Raw genomic sequence first — 17,596 nt, 5'->3', positions numbered from 1 at the left:
CACTCAGATTCAGACAAACACATTGGACTATTGTTGCATGCTAGAATCACTTCACAGTGTGCAGCGAGGAGGAATGAGAAAGGATTGATGGAGACAAAGAGAGGAATGGAAGTGAGGGGATTTAAAGAAAAGAAGAGACCTGCCACCTAAATAGACACAAAGGACAGCAGGAGGGAGTGTAGGAGAACCGTGTGTTTAGACTGAAAGCAAAGAGAGAAAACACTTCAGATGCTGGATGAATGCCTGCACCGGTCCACCCATTTTCACTGTCAGGAGGTCTCTGCTTGCAGAGGTATTATGGTGGGATGGAGAGAGAAGAGGGATAGAGATAGAGGGATGGATACATTTGGAGGAGTGCTTCTAAATCAAGTCAGAACTCTTGGGATGCGTCAGTGTTATTTTTTTCATGACTCAGTGATTTAATTTCAGCATCACAAGGAATTTATTCTTGGAATAAAAATAAATAGTCAAAAGCAAAGCTTCTTGTTATACTAAACATCTTTAACCTTCTAGACAAAGGTTAGGTAATGTACTGCTATATAATTGGGGTCCAGGTTAGGCCAGACAGTTTAGGAACTGAAGAATCTATTTACAAGTCTGCTATTATATATAATGTTTAAATTTTATTTTGTTATGTATCCCTACGATCTTGCAAGTTTAAAAACAATGACGTAATGGCTCAGCTTTTCTTAAAATACATTTTCAATATTAACTTATTCTAAGTATATTTTTGTGGCTAAATGTAGTTTAGAACTTATTCTTTAAGTTCTGAAAGTATACAAATCATTCTGTACTCGTTCTTTATACTTATTCTTCATATTCTTCATATATGAAGAACATCAAATATAAAACAAACGGATTAATTTAGCTTCTAATTATTTACATTATTTTGGAATTCAAACTGTAAAAGGGAACCTTGCATGTTACATAAATCCATTACTTATTACTTTATGCATGTAGAATTATCCCATGTATAATTGACTTATTAAAAATCCCAGTATTTTTCAGAAAATTGACCAAAAAAATAAAGCTGACAAGCCCACTTTATTGGATATGCCTTTTGAACCACAAATTCCATTTAAATTCCACACTTTGCAAATCTATCCCAAACTCTCAAATTGTATTCGCTTCACAATCTATAGCAGGTTTCTTAACAGTGATGTTCAACTATAAATGCATCTTTGGGCGAAGAGTATCTGCACTCAGACCATTGTAGTGGCAAGACTTCAGTTTCAGAGCTTCACATTATGTTTTATAGAACCCTTTGCTCAAGAGTCTCGACCTTGAGGCCTCATCACTTAAGAGGCCTTCGCTGCTTTGCTCACACCCAGAGGTAGACCATAGTGATACTGAGTGTCTGCTTGCTAAGTTATAGCTCTCCTATGTTTAAGCCAAGGACTACACACACACTTAAAAAAAAAATAGTCACAGTGTAATATGCCACATATAAACACTCTTCTGAGGTTGTAATTATCTTATTTTAAGATCCAGTTGTTGTTGTTAATGAATGAAACATGCAAACTGAAATATGGATGACTTATTTTCCCCATGGCTGATCTCAAGCTTTCATTTTTGTAAACTGTTTGCCATCATACCTGCCAGGCTCCTTTCATGAGCATGACAAAGAGAAACTTAGACCGCAGCAAATATTGACTCGAGCTTCTGTGGGCACATGTGTGCATCACTGTGAGTGGGTATTAAGTGTTTTATTTTAGTGTGCACACTTCCACAGGGATGTATTATGAGATAATTACGAAGTGCAGGTGCTTTTGTGCCACTGCAGCTGGTGAATACCGACACAGCTGCACAGATAAATGTGATTATCTTCAACAAGGAACTGCCAGAGTTATCATTTTAAATGAACACGGCAACAATAACGAACTTTTTTTTCCCCCCTCTCTTTCTGTGAGGATTTATTTAACAAACCTGACTTCCTCCTAATGGCTCCAGATGTGCTGATTCTATTAACTTCTGTCGAACTCCTCTGTCAAATCCGGCTTTAATTTTGCTGGTCAGTACTTTATCAGCCTGCTAAGAGGTGCAGTGCTTGATTTTCAGCAAGCAATTTAGCTGAAAGGTCAACATCCAAGAGATGCACAACTCATTGACCTTTAAATCTGCACCCCTGTCCAAAGACTATTTTACAACTGCAGCATATTTGCCAGAAAACCTTGCTTGAAGAAAAAAGATTGTAGTAAACGGACACTAAAGCTGAACTAAACCGGTGAACGTATCTGCAAAATATATTAATGCTTTACCACAGCCACAAGCACACCAAGAAAAAAAAAATACAGCTATAACAACTTCATCAAATACTTTTAAATGATGCTTAACTTAAAACATTAAAACTATTATTACCTTTTTCATCAAATTTATACCATATTTCTATGTAAGGTACTACTGTTGACTAAAATGAACATTTACTCTTATTACTTGGTTTCGACAGTGTAACGTTTTCTGTGAACATGTAAGCACCACGCTATGATGCTCTCAAGTGAGAGCTTAAGAGGTAGCAAGATGAAGCACAGTGTGCTGAGAACATATACAGTAATTCTGCTGCTGTGACATTTTCATATAATCCCTCCCAAATACCATCAGAGGCAGCAGACAGGCCAGCAGCAGGGATGGTAGGAGGAAGAGGAATGGAAAGCATTTCTCCCCCCCCACAAAATCGCTAACCATGACAGTGGTATAATCGCGTATTAATATTTATTTAATGTGTGCTTTCCTGTCTCTTTTTTTTGTGTGTGTGTAAATGTATGTAAAGAGGATTGAATGTAATGTAGGTAGTTAATGTCATTAACTGCCTTCAAATAACTATGAAATAATTGAGGTAAAAGCAGATTATGGCCGTTTACCAACACATCACAATAAATAAGAAATTGATGTTTAGCTGCTGTACATATAGAAATTCTGTCAATAATAAAGATGCACAAAGAAATCAGCTGGTGACCGGAACCCAGCAAATTCTATATTCGATTAACCATGATCGTCGATCATTGATCAGTGGGTTGGACAGTAACAGTCTGATCTATTTTCTGTTCAGTGAACGAACCATGTCAATAGTTGACAGGTCAATCTGATAATAATCTTTAATGTCAAAGTTGTAACTTCAGGAAAAAGGCCCCCGGCTATTTTCATTACAAGAGAGGAAGGACAAAAGTTGTTTGAAAAAAGAAACAACATGTTTGGTTGTTCATTCAGGCTGCCATATTGGATGGTAAGACTCCAGCAAATAACAGTTAAAACAAAAAACACGATAAAACATATTCTGTTTTAACATTTTGAAGAGCCCAGGTCAGTCTACCATGGGACATAGCAGATTACGAAACACTGACAGCCTTGTGGCAGTATTAGAGTTTATCTTGGTTTATTTAAGCTACAGGAAATACAAGAGGAGACTAACATTTGAAATGTTGCTATAATGCTGCTGATCCAAAATGTAAAAAAATTTAAAATTAACAGAAAAGTAGAAAAAACTTATGTCGTTAATATTTATACAAGTAATTCACGCAAAATGTAAAAGTTTTTTGTTTTAGGAACTCAATTCATAAAAGGAAAACATGTTTATATCTTTTTTTTTATATGCATACTAATGTTTTCCAGACTTTCTTCCAGTTAATTATGATAAATTCCACCTAAAGCTAATGAAAATATAAAATAGAATTTATGGTTAGGGATTGTAATTTACAAACGTTACTTTTAATTTGACAAGACCGAAACAAAAGTTCCAATTTACTGAGATGAACCTTGTGTTCCCAAAAATAAATCAGCTGAACTCTATTAAATACATTGGAGCTCTTTTGTTGTTTGTTTGTTTTAAGTTCATTCTTATTTTGATTAAGGTCAAACATTAAGATCTATTGGGAGGGGATGTGCCTCTCACTATTACTGCATTATAGCCACCCTAAGCACATTTATCACACTTTCTCTCTGCTCTTCCTTCCCCTCTCTGGCTTCAGATTTAAGATGGAAGTTCCCCATAGCAAGCACAGGGATAGGCACAGAGTCTTATTATCCCAAGGTCAGGCGCGCACTCCCACAAACACACACACACACATGCATGCAGATAGGCCACCTCGGAAAAGGAAAATAACTACAATGGGCAATTTACCCAGAACAGGCAGGGATGACGGCCAGGACACAGATTTGTGTGAGCGCGCACACAGGAACACTGGCGCATCCACACAGCTGTGCCTCAGGGCCAAGGTTCTGGCAATGCATCATTACCCTCCCTTGGAGGTGATTTCATATCCCAGCATGCATTTCTCATGTGGAGAGGAAATTACCCCTGGGCCGTGCTGAGAGCCAACAGAGTGTGTCCTCCTTCCTCTGTCTCTGTCTTTCCCTTCTTTTTGCTTTCTTCAAATCCCTTGTTCACCCTGTGACTGTCACACACTTGCCACCCTCCCTGCCTCTGCTCTTTTGGACTTGAGCTACCCACTTATCAACACATTTAAAAAAAAAAAATTATCACTCTCTCAATGACAATTCAGCTTTCCTTTCTTGTCTTCCTTTGTCTGATGGTACAGATGGCGTTTGGCCTGTAAGTCAAGCAGGTAACACTTAGGTCAAGATTTAGTTGTCAAAAAATAAAAAATAAAAAATAGAACTGGATAAAATAGACAACTCAACTTTTTACTCTGGCTTGTACTTAGGAGCCTCACACTCAACTATCTACAGAATCACCAAAATAATACCATCCATCTGATGTTTTTATGACATCAATTATTGTAAATAAGACTAAGCAAAAGACAGGAGTGCATTCTTCATTCTCATACTGAAAATGTCAGTGAGTCCAGGTTTAAGGACTGGACATCCAAAGGAATTACGCTCTGTGCACAACAATGAACAACAAAATCGTAAGTGATTTCGAAACACTCAAGAGAAAATATTCTCTGGACAAACAGGACTTGTATCGATAATTGCAGTGTTTCCATTACGTAATATTTCTCTCTGAAACTTTCACACACACCGTCACTTAAGGATGATTCTATAGTATATAAGCATCATTTTTATTAACATTCATTCTTACTTTGACTTAAGGGAGTTCCTGAAGGTAAGAACATTCTATCTTTGACTTCTATACTTTTAGGTTTACATAAATGTCAGTAAAACACACCAAACAATCTACTTCTGCACTGACTGTAAGAGAAGCATATGCTCACTTTGTCATTTATCAAGATATATACACCCAACTGCCAGAAAAGCTACAATGTCTCCTTTTTTAGTCTTCCCGATTCTTTTAATCAAAGCCCATGTACTTGTTTTTCGTCTTCGTGACATTGCATTTGATTAGTCTTGAAGGAGTCCACTCGTAAGTCTCAGACTTTTGTGTGGAGAGTCACCACTGACCACTGAAGATTTTCCATAAATAGAGAAGTGTGTTTCGGCTCCGAGCCAACAGACACTGACAATAAATAGCGAGTGGTGACAATGACATGTCACGGAAGATCACATCATATCACGACATCATAAATAGCGATTTGTTATCAGCAGTACAGTTTTATGGAGCATATGGAGCTTCTTTTGTTTTTAATGATTGACAAATGTTGCTACTGATTTTTTTTTTTTTTTCTTGATTTTATATTAGTACCGCTGTCCTGCAAATATTTTTTCATTGACAGACATAATAAGCCAAACTGTTTTATATTATGGAAGTCTGATCTTATTTTAAACTGCATGTTTCTATTTGAGTACATCTTGTGAGTCAGTCCTATGCCCACAGTTGAAGCAGTTCAGTAATATTCTTCTTAATCAGTATGTCACAGTTGCTCCACCTGCCACCGGACTTCTTGATTTCTTTCCTTATGATGTTTTTGGGAGAAGGTGATTCATCCCTCTCAAGCTCCCAAGCTTTGAGACAATAAACCAAACATTCACATCTTTAGTCCCCAATTCCCATCATCCCTGAGCTGATGTTAACCTTGTTCTCCCTTTGTGTTTTTTTTGTTTTTGTTTGTTTGGGGTTTTTTGTTGCCATTTTTACTTTCCACACTTTCCATCTGCCAAGGTCAATCTCCTTTCCTAAACATATTTCCATCTCTCATTCTAACTTAATGCTACTGAATGAAGCATCCTTATTTTATTGTTCTTTATTGGTTAGCAATTTTTTTCAAAACAGTTTTGTATGTTGGTTACATGAGAAAATAAATCTCATTTTTCGTGTCATTTATAACATTTGTTTTGATGGGAAGAACCAGCAGGGGTGAGATTCTTTTCACAGAGGGTGTTTCGAGGGGAACGCATAAACAAAACATCAAAAAGACAGTGATCTGCACAAGTATCTTCTCACTTTTTGTGTTTATCCAAGTCTTTCAGATTGTGATTGTCATCTAGCTATCAGCTTTTATTCTATCTGCATCCCTTTTAAAATCCTCCCCCGTGTTTCTGACTTTCCCTCAGCAAAAGATCTACCTTCTTCTTCCCACCCTCTAGTTTCGTTTTCCCCAATTTCTTCTATCCTCCTCCTATCTTATTCTTATACATATTACACCTCCATCTTTATAGTCTCCCTTTTGCACTCCAACCCATCAGTGGTTATTACTATGTGTGCTCTGCTGTCATCATGCCTACTGATGTACAGTTTGAACTGGTTACAATATACACTTAAACATTTACGTGCAATACACAAAAATACACAGAGCGCACTGAAAAACTATATTAAACCCAATTCCGTCCTAAAGGTACATTTCCCACTCTTTCTCATGGTCTTGGCAGCACAAACACATTGCTCAACGCACACATAACCTCTGCCCTCACTCAGAGTATTCCTTGTCTGCAATATCTGCTAACTCATTTAGCATTTCATGTTAGCTCAGCCAGATCCAATTACAGCAAGAGCAAGAATGAAGTCTGAGTGGGAGGCAATTTAACCTCATGACAAAGAGAACTGTAACACATGGCTCCAATTCAATAATATTAAGCACACTGACAGAATTGTGCAGTGGAATTCAAAAGTTTAGGCAGAGACCCAGGTTTTTCCAGATGACAGTCATCCTCAATAGGTCTGAAGTCAAAGGTTTGCGAGGCTTTATCTGATACATTACACCAAGGAGTCACAGAGTTCTCACCCTAAAAGAAAGACAACTGATAAAATATCAACAAATGAAAACATAGAAGTGGATGGCAATATGATTTTAGCTCATGTTTTCTCAAGTCAAAATTTGGCAAACAAAGAGCATCATGAAAAACATGGAGGTCGAGGTGATGTCTATAAAACCGTACTCTAGAAGGACTAAGATGATAAAAATCTAATTAGTTAATGGGATGTCCATCCCCTTCATCTCTCTATCCATCCATAGTCTTTGGCTCCCTCAGGCACTCCATTGCTAAAAGGGAAAGGAAGTTCTATGTCTGCACCGGGTTCTCCTCTCAATGGGATGAGCATTGAAATCCTGCCGGAGGGAGACATCCATTAGATGCTCATACCATCTTAACTCGCTCCATTCAATGTGGAGGAGCAAAGCCACCATTTAAATGACAGATCTCCCCACCTTATCCCTGAGACATGATTAGCATCTGCACAGACAAAGACCAAAGAGTAAAGAGAAAAGTCAATCAGACATTTTTAAAGCTGTGAAATCAACTTTATAAGGTTGGACACATTTCCTGTTTGATGTTTTTTGTTTGTTTTTTGTTTTTTTCTCCAGTAGTTTAAAAGCATATTTGGTGAGCTTGTAAAGTCAACCAAATCCATTTTGCTTCATTGTTTTTCAAATCTCCCTAGCTATGGAAATAATGTAAATATCCAAATAAATCAAATCTAAACCAGAAAGCTCATAAACGATGCACACATATAATTATGTAAGCTTTATTTAAATATCTGTGTGAATATTTGTTTATTTTTTCTTTGATATAACATAAATCAAAATACAATCTACATAAAATAAAGGTCTAAATTATTCCAAAAAACATTTTTTTTAATTACAATAGCTGTTGTTAGGGACACCTCTATGTTTAATTTCTTCAGTTCTGTTAAGAATCATCTAACTCACTGTGCACAAAACCACACACACAACAATTTCTACTATGTCTATAGTAAATGAAAGTTACTCTAAAGTCACTCAGTGTCTAGACAACAATTAGCAAAACTCTGAACAAATTGATTAATCATATTAGGAACAGTCAGGATGTTGCATACGTATCTGAATTTTTGTCTGGCAGTTTCAGTGCATTAGATAGAGGTTAAATTTGTTTACATGGGGTTCGGTATCTCGCATTGTAAATTAGCATTGTAATGAAATTCACTCATTATCATATTTTGTTTTCAACTTTCCTGCACTCTGTCTTACCTTTGCAGTTCATGGGAGGCCAAAGTTAATAAGATGGCAACGAATCCAAGCCAACTGCTCGTCATCTGGTTCTGTTTTGCGATGTCTTTATTATGATTTAACTTATAATACAAAGTAAAATTGATATAATCTAATCGTTTAGATTCAGTTTTTCCAATATATGCAAAAACATCTCTGCAAGTTGTATGCCTTTTGATGATGCCTGTCTGTCAAATTAAAAATAACTTTTGAAAACAGTAACCTTAAAACAAGTATTTTTAAACCTAAAGTTTTATTAGGGCCACATTTCTGTATTAAAATGTTTTATTTATTTTTTATTTTTTTATTTGTCTGATGTAATATTCTAATATTTTAAATGGCATGTCATCAGCTGTAAGTGGAAAATCATCATAGCTAAGATAATTAAAGACTTGGAAACATCTATCCTATCTGTATTTTATTAATCTATAAATATTTTTTCACCTAGTGAACAGAGTTGCAGGATTAAATTAACTTTTCAATAATATTCTAATTTACTGAGATGCATATGTAATGAAATGAAAATTACAATATGAATATTTACTAAGTAAATTTCATTTTGCAAGTCCTGAACTGTGTCAGGTTTTTTTTTCTTTCTTTTAATTTTCTCCAGTTAAAAGAACACCGAGTTTTGATGAGCAAAAAAAATAAATAAATAAACAAAGCAAAAAAAAAAAAAAAAAAAAACTGGTACATTTTTATGAAACGTGCCCATGATATCTTGTATACATTTTATTCTATAAATACAATTTATATTTTGATAAATCCCAGAAATATCCCTTTAAATAGTAGAATGTATTTTATCTTTATTTATCACAATTTATAAAAAATTATAACCTCATCATCAGTAAAACATTTGGAGGAGCTAGAATGGAATATCTATGTGCTACATAGATATTCTTCAGTCGTTTTAGCATACATTTTGCAGACATTCTCCTGTCTTTGATCCTGTTCATTCTCTGTCTCCCCATTCTTTACCTCTTCCTGTGACTGATAGCTGCTGCTGAAATTTGATCCACACGTCTCACTCACTCTCCCTCTTTAATTAAAGGAATTATACATCAAGTATTCAGTGAAATATATATGAGAAAAAGATGGAGATGGAGTTTCGCTTAATTGAGGAGACAAGAGGATAAAAGTGATCATGGCCCAGTAGGGCTCTTTCACACCCAGCATGACATTAAGGAAGATGAAAGGAGCCTCTATAGCAACCGGTGTGTGACTGGAAGCAACACACTGTGATGTATTATTTATTTATTTGTTTTTTTGTCTATATGAACGACTTTACACTTAACGATGAAGCACAATATGACTCATAGATTTGTTTCATGGCAAAGTTTATTGCATGGAAATAAACATGACTGCTTCTAGGCTCTGATCTCAAACACTGGCTTTAGGGTCATTATTGGCTTAGTTGAATGATTTGAACTTTTCTCACATGTCATTCTACTTTTTAAGATTTTATACCAGTTGCTCTTTAATAAAGATATATAGAATGTTATATACAAAGCTCTTTTGTGCAATTTTGCAAGTAGGTTCTTTGCAGGAATGCAGATCCTGGAATGCAACTGACTTGGTAAACACTTAAATGATTCAATCTTGATTGGGAACTCTTTACTTTTTAACTGAATTCTTCTAACCAAAACATTTCAAGCACGTTTCTAACACTGAACTGCTCAGCTTTGATTCTTACATTCTTGTAAACTTTACTCTTGCATCTTCAGGCTACCTCTTAACACAACCTGTTCTGTTTAGCATATCAATGCACCTTTTTGTGCCTTAAAAAATGAATTGGTGTGTACTTAGGAGTTAGGAGTTGATGCAAAATTCAATGCACTGGCATTGAATTTTGCAACAAAAACATATCTGTTATGTAAAAACACTGCAGTACTTCTGGCCCCCCTGTGTGTTGAAAAAAACATTTTTGAATTCTATGAAATAAGGATTTTTGGTTGGTTCAATCAAGCATTTGGCAAAGATTTTCCAGCTTAGCGAGTAACAGATCATTCAGCAAGTTATTTATTCTATCATTTTCATGCTGGTGCACTGAGTCACTGTTGTTCAAAAGCTGGTTGATGTGAAAATAATGTTTTGGTTATGAGAGTTCATTTTCTTCCCCCATGTCGACGGTGGTTATGATTAGCATATGCAGGTGCATCTCAGAAAATTGGAATGTTGTTGAAAAATTTATTAATTTTAGTAAATTAATTCACTGAAGTAAGCGAAACATAATTTTGATTAGTACACATTGGTGTTGTTAACCTTCTCATTCTGGCAATTATTGTGATTATCAACTTACAGTTAATGGGACATTTCATTTCTTAGAAGACTGGAATATTACACCAGACCAATAAAAGCTAATTTGAATTCAAGAAGGCGGGCTTGATGAAACATAGTTTCAAACAAAATGTTCTTTTAATCCAACAAACAGGCCTCACTGGAACACACATCCCTATTCTTTGAGATGCACCTGTACGCCTAGAAAAATATTGTGAAATGTTAGTACAATTTTATATGTGATGTTTAAACTTTCTCTTCACACTCGCATATACTGGAGCTCTCTGGACATCACGGGTTTGATCCTACCTTGGGTCTTTCTGAATGGAGTCGATGGAAGGTGAACGCTGCAGGCTTCCTTCAGGCGGTAGGGCCGGCCCAGACTTGCTGTAAGGAGATTCCACCACCGAGGGGCAGTACTGCAGGGTGCGGTAGGGGTCTGCCACGTAAGGGTCTGACCCGTAAACATCTACGCCTCCTCCACCAGCGCTTGAAGTGTATCCTGGCCCCACCGTGGCATAGTTGTTGGTCCCACCACGGCTGTAGCTACCTGTGCCAGTGCCGTGACTCCCTGTTCGCTGCAAAGGGGTGGAGTCGACACCAGGGGAAGAGGGTGCTATGGGGGCAAAGTAGGGACAAAGGACATAACTTAGGTCACGGACATGGCTATGGACATGCATCATCAGTTCTATACAGGACATGAAAGGAGGGAGGAGAAGGAGAGAAAGAAAGAACAAAAAGGCAAGTATAGGAAGGGAGAGGAAATGCAGGTTTCAACAAGTTAATTGAAAGACAAGTCAATTTCAATGCTCTGAATAATTGTTAAAGAGAAAAATACACTTAAACATGCAGAGTTTAAGATTTGATGTTATGATTAGATTTAATATTTTCTCAGCATCCTTTTATATGGCATTTTAAGTACTGAAAATCAACTAGAAAGAATGCATTTTAGGGTATTCACAAAATGTAAATGACCTGTTATTTTATGTAAAAATAATAAATCATAATATCATAGTTCATTAGACTGCAAATCAAATCTTGTTTTGCTTAGAGATGTAAACAGTCAGTGCAGACGCAGCAGCTTTCCTCTTCCCTCTACATTGTTTATGGATCGGTGATATATCAAAATGTTAATGTGGGTCTAGGGGCTTTTGTTCTTCGGCTGTAAACAGGGAGACAAACTGTATGAAGGAGGAACCTCTCATCTGTCATTCAGACCAAGCTATCTGCAGACTACAACACAGATACACACACGCACACACGCGCACGTATCCCCACACACACGTAGAAGCAACGTAAATGTGTTCGTCAGGAACTGAGTGATAGCTCGCAGCATGGAAATCAATATGTGGCCATGTGATTAGCACTTTAACACCAGCCGATGAGTCTGGTCTCACAATCAGAGAGAATGTCTGACTGAAACTGGAATCACACAGAATGGGGTACAAACACTTAACTTAAATACATAAATACAAAGACCATGAATTCAAATCAATGAAAGAACTTCAGATTATGCGTGTCGGTGTGCTAAAGCTGAGTGTCTCATCATTATGTGACCGACAAACTTGCTCTTTAGTGCTGTCTTGAGAGCTGGCATTTGTTTGACCTTCACAGCCCTGATATAGCTCTATTCCAACCCTCTCACTCACACAAACACACACATTTCTGACCTGCCTCATCTGTAAGATACATGAGGACACCCTCTATCACACACTATATAACAAGCCACTTTTTGTTGACTTTTATTTGTTCTTAAGTCAACAAATATTTTCAATCATTGAGTTATGCTGGGGGGGCTGAATGGCAGAGTCGTTAGCATTGTTGCCTTGCAGTAAGAAGGTCCAGGGTTCACTGAGGTTTCCCTCAGTCCAAAAACATGACTGTTAAATCAACTTGTGTCTCTTAGTTTTCCTTAGCTATGAGTGTGATTGTGAATGGTGTTGTTCAGATTGTCTCCATGTTCTTTCTCTCACCCAAATTATGAATATGAAAGGAAAATAATTGCTGCTTCAGGTAATCTATTATTGCCCTAAATTTGATAAAGATCTAAACAATTTGGCAGGAGAAAACAAATATTTCAGCTGAAAACTGAGGGATAGAAGAGCATCTTGAAAACGCTAACAGTGGTGAGAGAGAACGGTCGTATAGGACGCAATGGGGCAGAATCACTCTCATAAGGGGCAAATTCTATACTCTTTAAATAGTGTCCATGGTGAGTCTGTCCTTCTCAACGTCTCATTAGTAGCCAGGGCTTTAGGCTAACACTACCAGTTTCAGTGTGCACTCACCAAGAGACGTGACAGCCAAATAGGACAAACCCCAGAGCAAAAGAAGGCATGGAAGAATGGCAAAAGAAGGAGTAGGCAAAAAAAAAAAGTCTCACAGAAAAAAGTGGCCTGTCAAATATTTTTATCCAGTAGCTTGAGCTGTGACCAGTGGAAAGGAATATTATTGGGTGAAAAGTGCTAAAGAAAACTAAGAAAGCAAGAGGGGGTAAAATGTGGATATGGAAGGGGAAAGAAACACAGCCATTACATTTCTCTTAGCTCATTTGTTTCGGGTTGTGGATGTTGTTAATGTGCATGCAACTTTTTATTTTTTTTTTCCATTTCTAGTCATCCTCTTCGATCACAGTTTCTCACTTATATTCCATATAAAACTGAATGCACTATTTGATTTGACAGAGAGTCTTCTGACAAATGAGTTGACTTTTAAAGCTGGGGATCATGGGGATTTGTGTCACTGTAACTGTTTATTTTTGATACTAAGACAAAATAGAAACATCTTACATTGCCTTGCAAAATTATTCACATGACATGAACATTGCCACATTCTATCCTGCAATACAAAGTTTTAAAGTCATATTTGTGTGTGATTAAAATTATTGAATAAAAAAAAAGTGTCATATGTCTTTATATTAGGTAGTTAGTTGAACCCTCAGAAACAGCTGCAGGTCTTTTAGCTTATGCTTCTATGAGTTTTACACAATCTACCCATTCTTCTTTGGAGCTCATGCTCAATCGGGTTAGATGTGAGCATCATTTTTCAAGTCTAGTTATAGATTCCCAATTAAATCTTGGTCTGAGCTCTGTGCCATTCATCCACATAAATATGGCTTGATCCAAAGTGTTGCTATCCTGCTGAAAGATGAGACTTGCTATCAACTCTTTTGCAGCCTCTCATAGGTTCTCTTCCAGGATTCCACTTTTTTTAGTTCCATCTATCTTTCAATCAACTCCGATCACCATCTTTGAGAAAAATAATTACCATTAACATCCAATTAGTGATGTTTTCACTGTGACCTAGTTATTGTATCTTACAAGTCAGCAATTTAAAGTTACATTTTAGTCTTATCTTACAAGAACCTCTCCTTAAAAAACAATCGCCGTCTCCCCCAAATCAATTGTAGCAAATAATGACTTCATCTATTATTTTTTCCCCCTTAACAAAAATGTATTCTCATCACTGCTTTTCTTGCCTAGCTTGTCCATTTAGACGGTGAGCCATGAATTTTTCCATATAAAGATGATGGAGCAAACTGTTCTTTATAAGATTTTCAGACCTTTATTATTTTGTGCCACGACATTAAACATTAATACAATTTTCTTCTGAGCTGTTTACTATGTTTATGCATGTTCTTTAAGAAAACCCCTAAGGCCTTTGAAGAACAGCCAATTTTATACTAAGATTAAAATTTATCTGCTCTCATAATGTCACTGGTGACCTCATGGACCCACTGATTTACATGTAAGTGTTTTTTCGGGGTGACAGTTAAAAGGTTAAATTACTCAAGTCTAGTCTATTTACTAGCTATGTGACTTCAGAAGACAGTCAAAGGGATTAAATGGTTCTACAGAAATTACATTTCCCTTCCACTATCCAAATATGTCATATTTTGTGTTGCTCTATGACATAACAAGTTTGGTGCCGACACGACAAAATATGAATAATAATAATGTACAGACAAATATTTAATCACAAAATCCTTTTTCAAAGTAATATAGTATGAAGCAATGATGCTTTATCAAAAACAGGTGCTAAACTTATTAACTTATGGCATTATTAATGTCATATTAAACCTTTTAAACAGGGAATACACTAATATACAGATCGACTTAGCCAGAACCTAAATGTCAACTGTGTATCAATCACAAAGATGCAGATATCGATCAGATACAAAATAATTCACACATATGTGTAATGTGTATATGCCTCTTCGTTCCCTGAAAAATGTTCTGTCCTTGGACAAAGAGTCACTTGGTTCAGCTGTATTCTTCTGAAGAAGTGCCAGAAGCCTTTCTTTTATTAGAAAATCTCACTGCAAGTTGTTCTACTTCCTAAATTAAAATTCTAAGTAAATTAGGAGTTTAGTCATGTCAAGTTTTTTTTTTTTTTCTATCCCAAAAATCAGTTGACAGTATCTTAAAACATGTGAGTTTTGCTGAAAGCTTGCAGAACAAAAACTTACTTCACTGCTTGACAAAATATTAGGAACACCATGAAGCATGGTAAGTGTGTGTGTATGTGTGTGTTCACACATGTGTGAGCAGTCATATAAACACATGCATATTTCATTAACACCTCTCACACCTAGCACTTTGGCAGCGTGAAATTGTGTTTGAGAATAAATAAAGAGGCTGGTCTATCTTTGTATTCCCTTGGCTTGGGCATAGAGTAAACAAATTGTGGCTGCGCTCCTGCTGGCAGATTTGCAACGGAAAGGGAAACTCTATTAGTCATTTGACACAGTGATACCTCTGCAATTAGCCAGTAAGCTGAGGGGCTGCCTGGCTTAGAGCAAGGCCGACTTTCCTGTGGGCTTCAGTTTTGATGAGGGAGCTCTTGCTCCCATGTACAAGTGATGGAAAGTAGGAGAGAAGGGATCAAACCAATCCTGAAAGCTTTTCGTGTGTATATTAACTTCTCATTCTTTCATCTCTGCTTCCATTCCTTTCAGCTGTACTCTCCGTCACTCCTTTTTTCCACCATTACTTTTTTTTTTTTGGTGGTGCTTTCTGTCCTCACCTCGATCCACTTTCCTCCCCCTCAGATCTCTTTGGAATTCCTCCCTCTGAGTTACACCCCTCTTTTCTGCTGTGACTTACACACTCTCTGCTCTCACACCTCCGTCAGCCATCAGCGTATTTTATGTTCGTATTCCCCTCTCTTTTCTAACACCCTCCTGTCCATCTATCTTTCTGCCTCTCCCCGTGTGTTTTGGTTGTAGCAGCCTATGTGATCAGAGCTGAGGACATGTCCTTCCTCTCGACACGCTTCACTGCTCAGCACGATTACACAAAAACCCTCAATAGAGTTTATATCTCTCATAGAAATTCCCATCAATCTTAGACTGAACTAACAAGTGTTTCTAAATATGCAAGTGACTGACGTTAACAGAATCTGCACGCCTGTAGCACATAGGTCATTTGATGTATACAAAGAGCCTTTTGCTAAAGTAGCCATGGAGAGCCAAAGCTAAGTGAGACCAACAGACAGTTACTTGTGCACACTCACACACACAGTTTGGATGTGTAAGGGAATAGGGATTAGTTTCTCCCTCTTTTTATCCCTGGGGGAGCCTTCCAGCCAACATACAGCTCTAAGCTGGAGGCACTGGAAGATCCACATGCACAAACATGTGCAGAGGCAGAAATGTCCTCTCTTGCAATTACACTGCAACAAGAATACTATATTTTGCAAAGTTAAACCTGTACAAACCCCTGGTTAGGACATGGGTTTCCTGCCAGATTGCCATGCTTTTGGTATGCAACAGTTACGTTTTTTTTTTTTTTTTTCCCCCAAAAAATAAGTGGTTATTCTAATCTTACATTAGCCTGGTAAAAACCTGTCCTTTGTACTACGGTTTGCTTCATACAGAAGGTCTGGGCTCTCAGCTGTTGACAAACGATTGCTTCCTGGAGGCACGGACTCTATTGAGGTTTTAAATTTTACCCAATCGCTAATGTTTGTCCATGACATACGTAATGCACCAATTTAATGCCGTGAAACTTGCTGGAAACTGCCTGTGCTGTAAGCAGCCATCCTATACTGCAAAGAGAGAAGTGCTGAGCCGAACGAGGCAGCTGGTAATGTGGCCAACATGGACTGGACATCTTCCTTCACTTCCTCCGCTGCCATTGCTAAAACTGCAGGACGACTACAATTCTAAAACAGTGTAGAAAATTGACATCATTGTTCAGAACGTCTGAAATTCTACTACAACTAGGTGTGTCTCTTCTCCAACACATCTGAAGCAACTGAATGGCTTTCTACTAGGCCTCTGCAGAGCTGGCTGACTGCTGATGAGATGTGTTGGAGCAGTATGTATCTAAATGTTGCAGGATGGTAGCTCATGAGGACTGGACTTGGACACAGCTGATTAGATCAATTTACTTTTTAAAAGCCCATCTAGGGACAAGTGCTGTGAATTCGCTGTTGGTATTGCACTGCTGTTTTCTTCAGTGTGTCTATGTTAATGTGTGTCTGTCCCTATCAAATAAACTTAAAATAATAAATAAAGTGAAACGTGAGCATAAAAGACTTTAACCTTTGTTTTGTTTTGTTTATGTTTGTTTGGCCTACATTCAATACATAAAAGTAGGATTTTCTAAACAAAATCAGAAGTTTTGTATAATGCCACTGTGTGACAAGTAGGGTTGCAACTAACATTGGGCTGATATTGAAAGAACTGACATTATAGTTTACAGTGTATATAGCACACTGTACAAAAACCATTGAGCAGAAGAGATCTGAAAAATCTCAGAGCAAAAACATAAACATATTCCTTCTAGCTCATGTTTGTTTCTGCTTTGTCCTTATTTGTATTGTTACTGCCATATGCATGTACCTAAAAGTTATATTCCAATATGACAGAGCTGGGTAGGCTGATGAAAAATGTCTTACGTTTTTCCAGGGGTGAAAAGTTATGTTGATCTGTCATATAAGTCAGAATTACATTGAGCTTGTAATTAGGCTTTGAACCCTAAGCAGAAACTCATGTTACTGTG

At 37.1% G+C, this 17,596-nt stretch overlaps 1 protein-coding gene across 7 annotated transcripts in view; it reads right to left on the bottom strand.

Annotated features, from left to right (window-relative positions):
- ctnnd2a (catenin (cadherin-associated protein), delta 2a) overlaps positions 1-17,596 on the bottom strand; it is a 223,367-nt gene that overhangs the window by 94,447 nt on the left and 111,324 nt on the right. For 4 of the 7 annotated variants that reach the window (XM_055037745.1, XM_055037749.1, XM_055037747.1 and 1 more), the window contains exon 12: positions 10,899-11,277. In XM_055037745.1, the coding sequence (XP_054893720.1) occupies positions 10,899-11,277 (379 nt within the window). The remainder of the gene's footprint in view (positions 1-10,898; positions 11,278-17,596) is intronic. The other 3 variants (XM_055037748.1, XM_055037750.1, XM_055037751.1) reach the window with 1 other exon arrangement.

Source organism: Poeciliopsis prolifica, unplaced genomic scaffold (genome assembly GCF_027474105.1).
Source record: "Poeciliopsis prolifica strain line A6 unplaced genomic scaffold, Auburn_PproV2 SCAFFOLD012, whole genome shotgun sequence".
Lineage (NCBI taxonomy): Eukaryota > Metazoa > Chordata > Actinopteri > Cyprinodontiformes > Poeciliidae > Poeciliopsis > Poeciliopsis prolifica.
The sequence above is the reverse complement of the archived record's forward strand: the minus strand, read 5'-3'. Positions and strand labels throughout refer to the sequence as shown.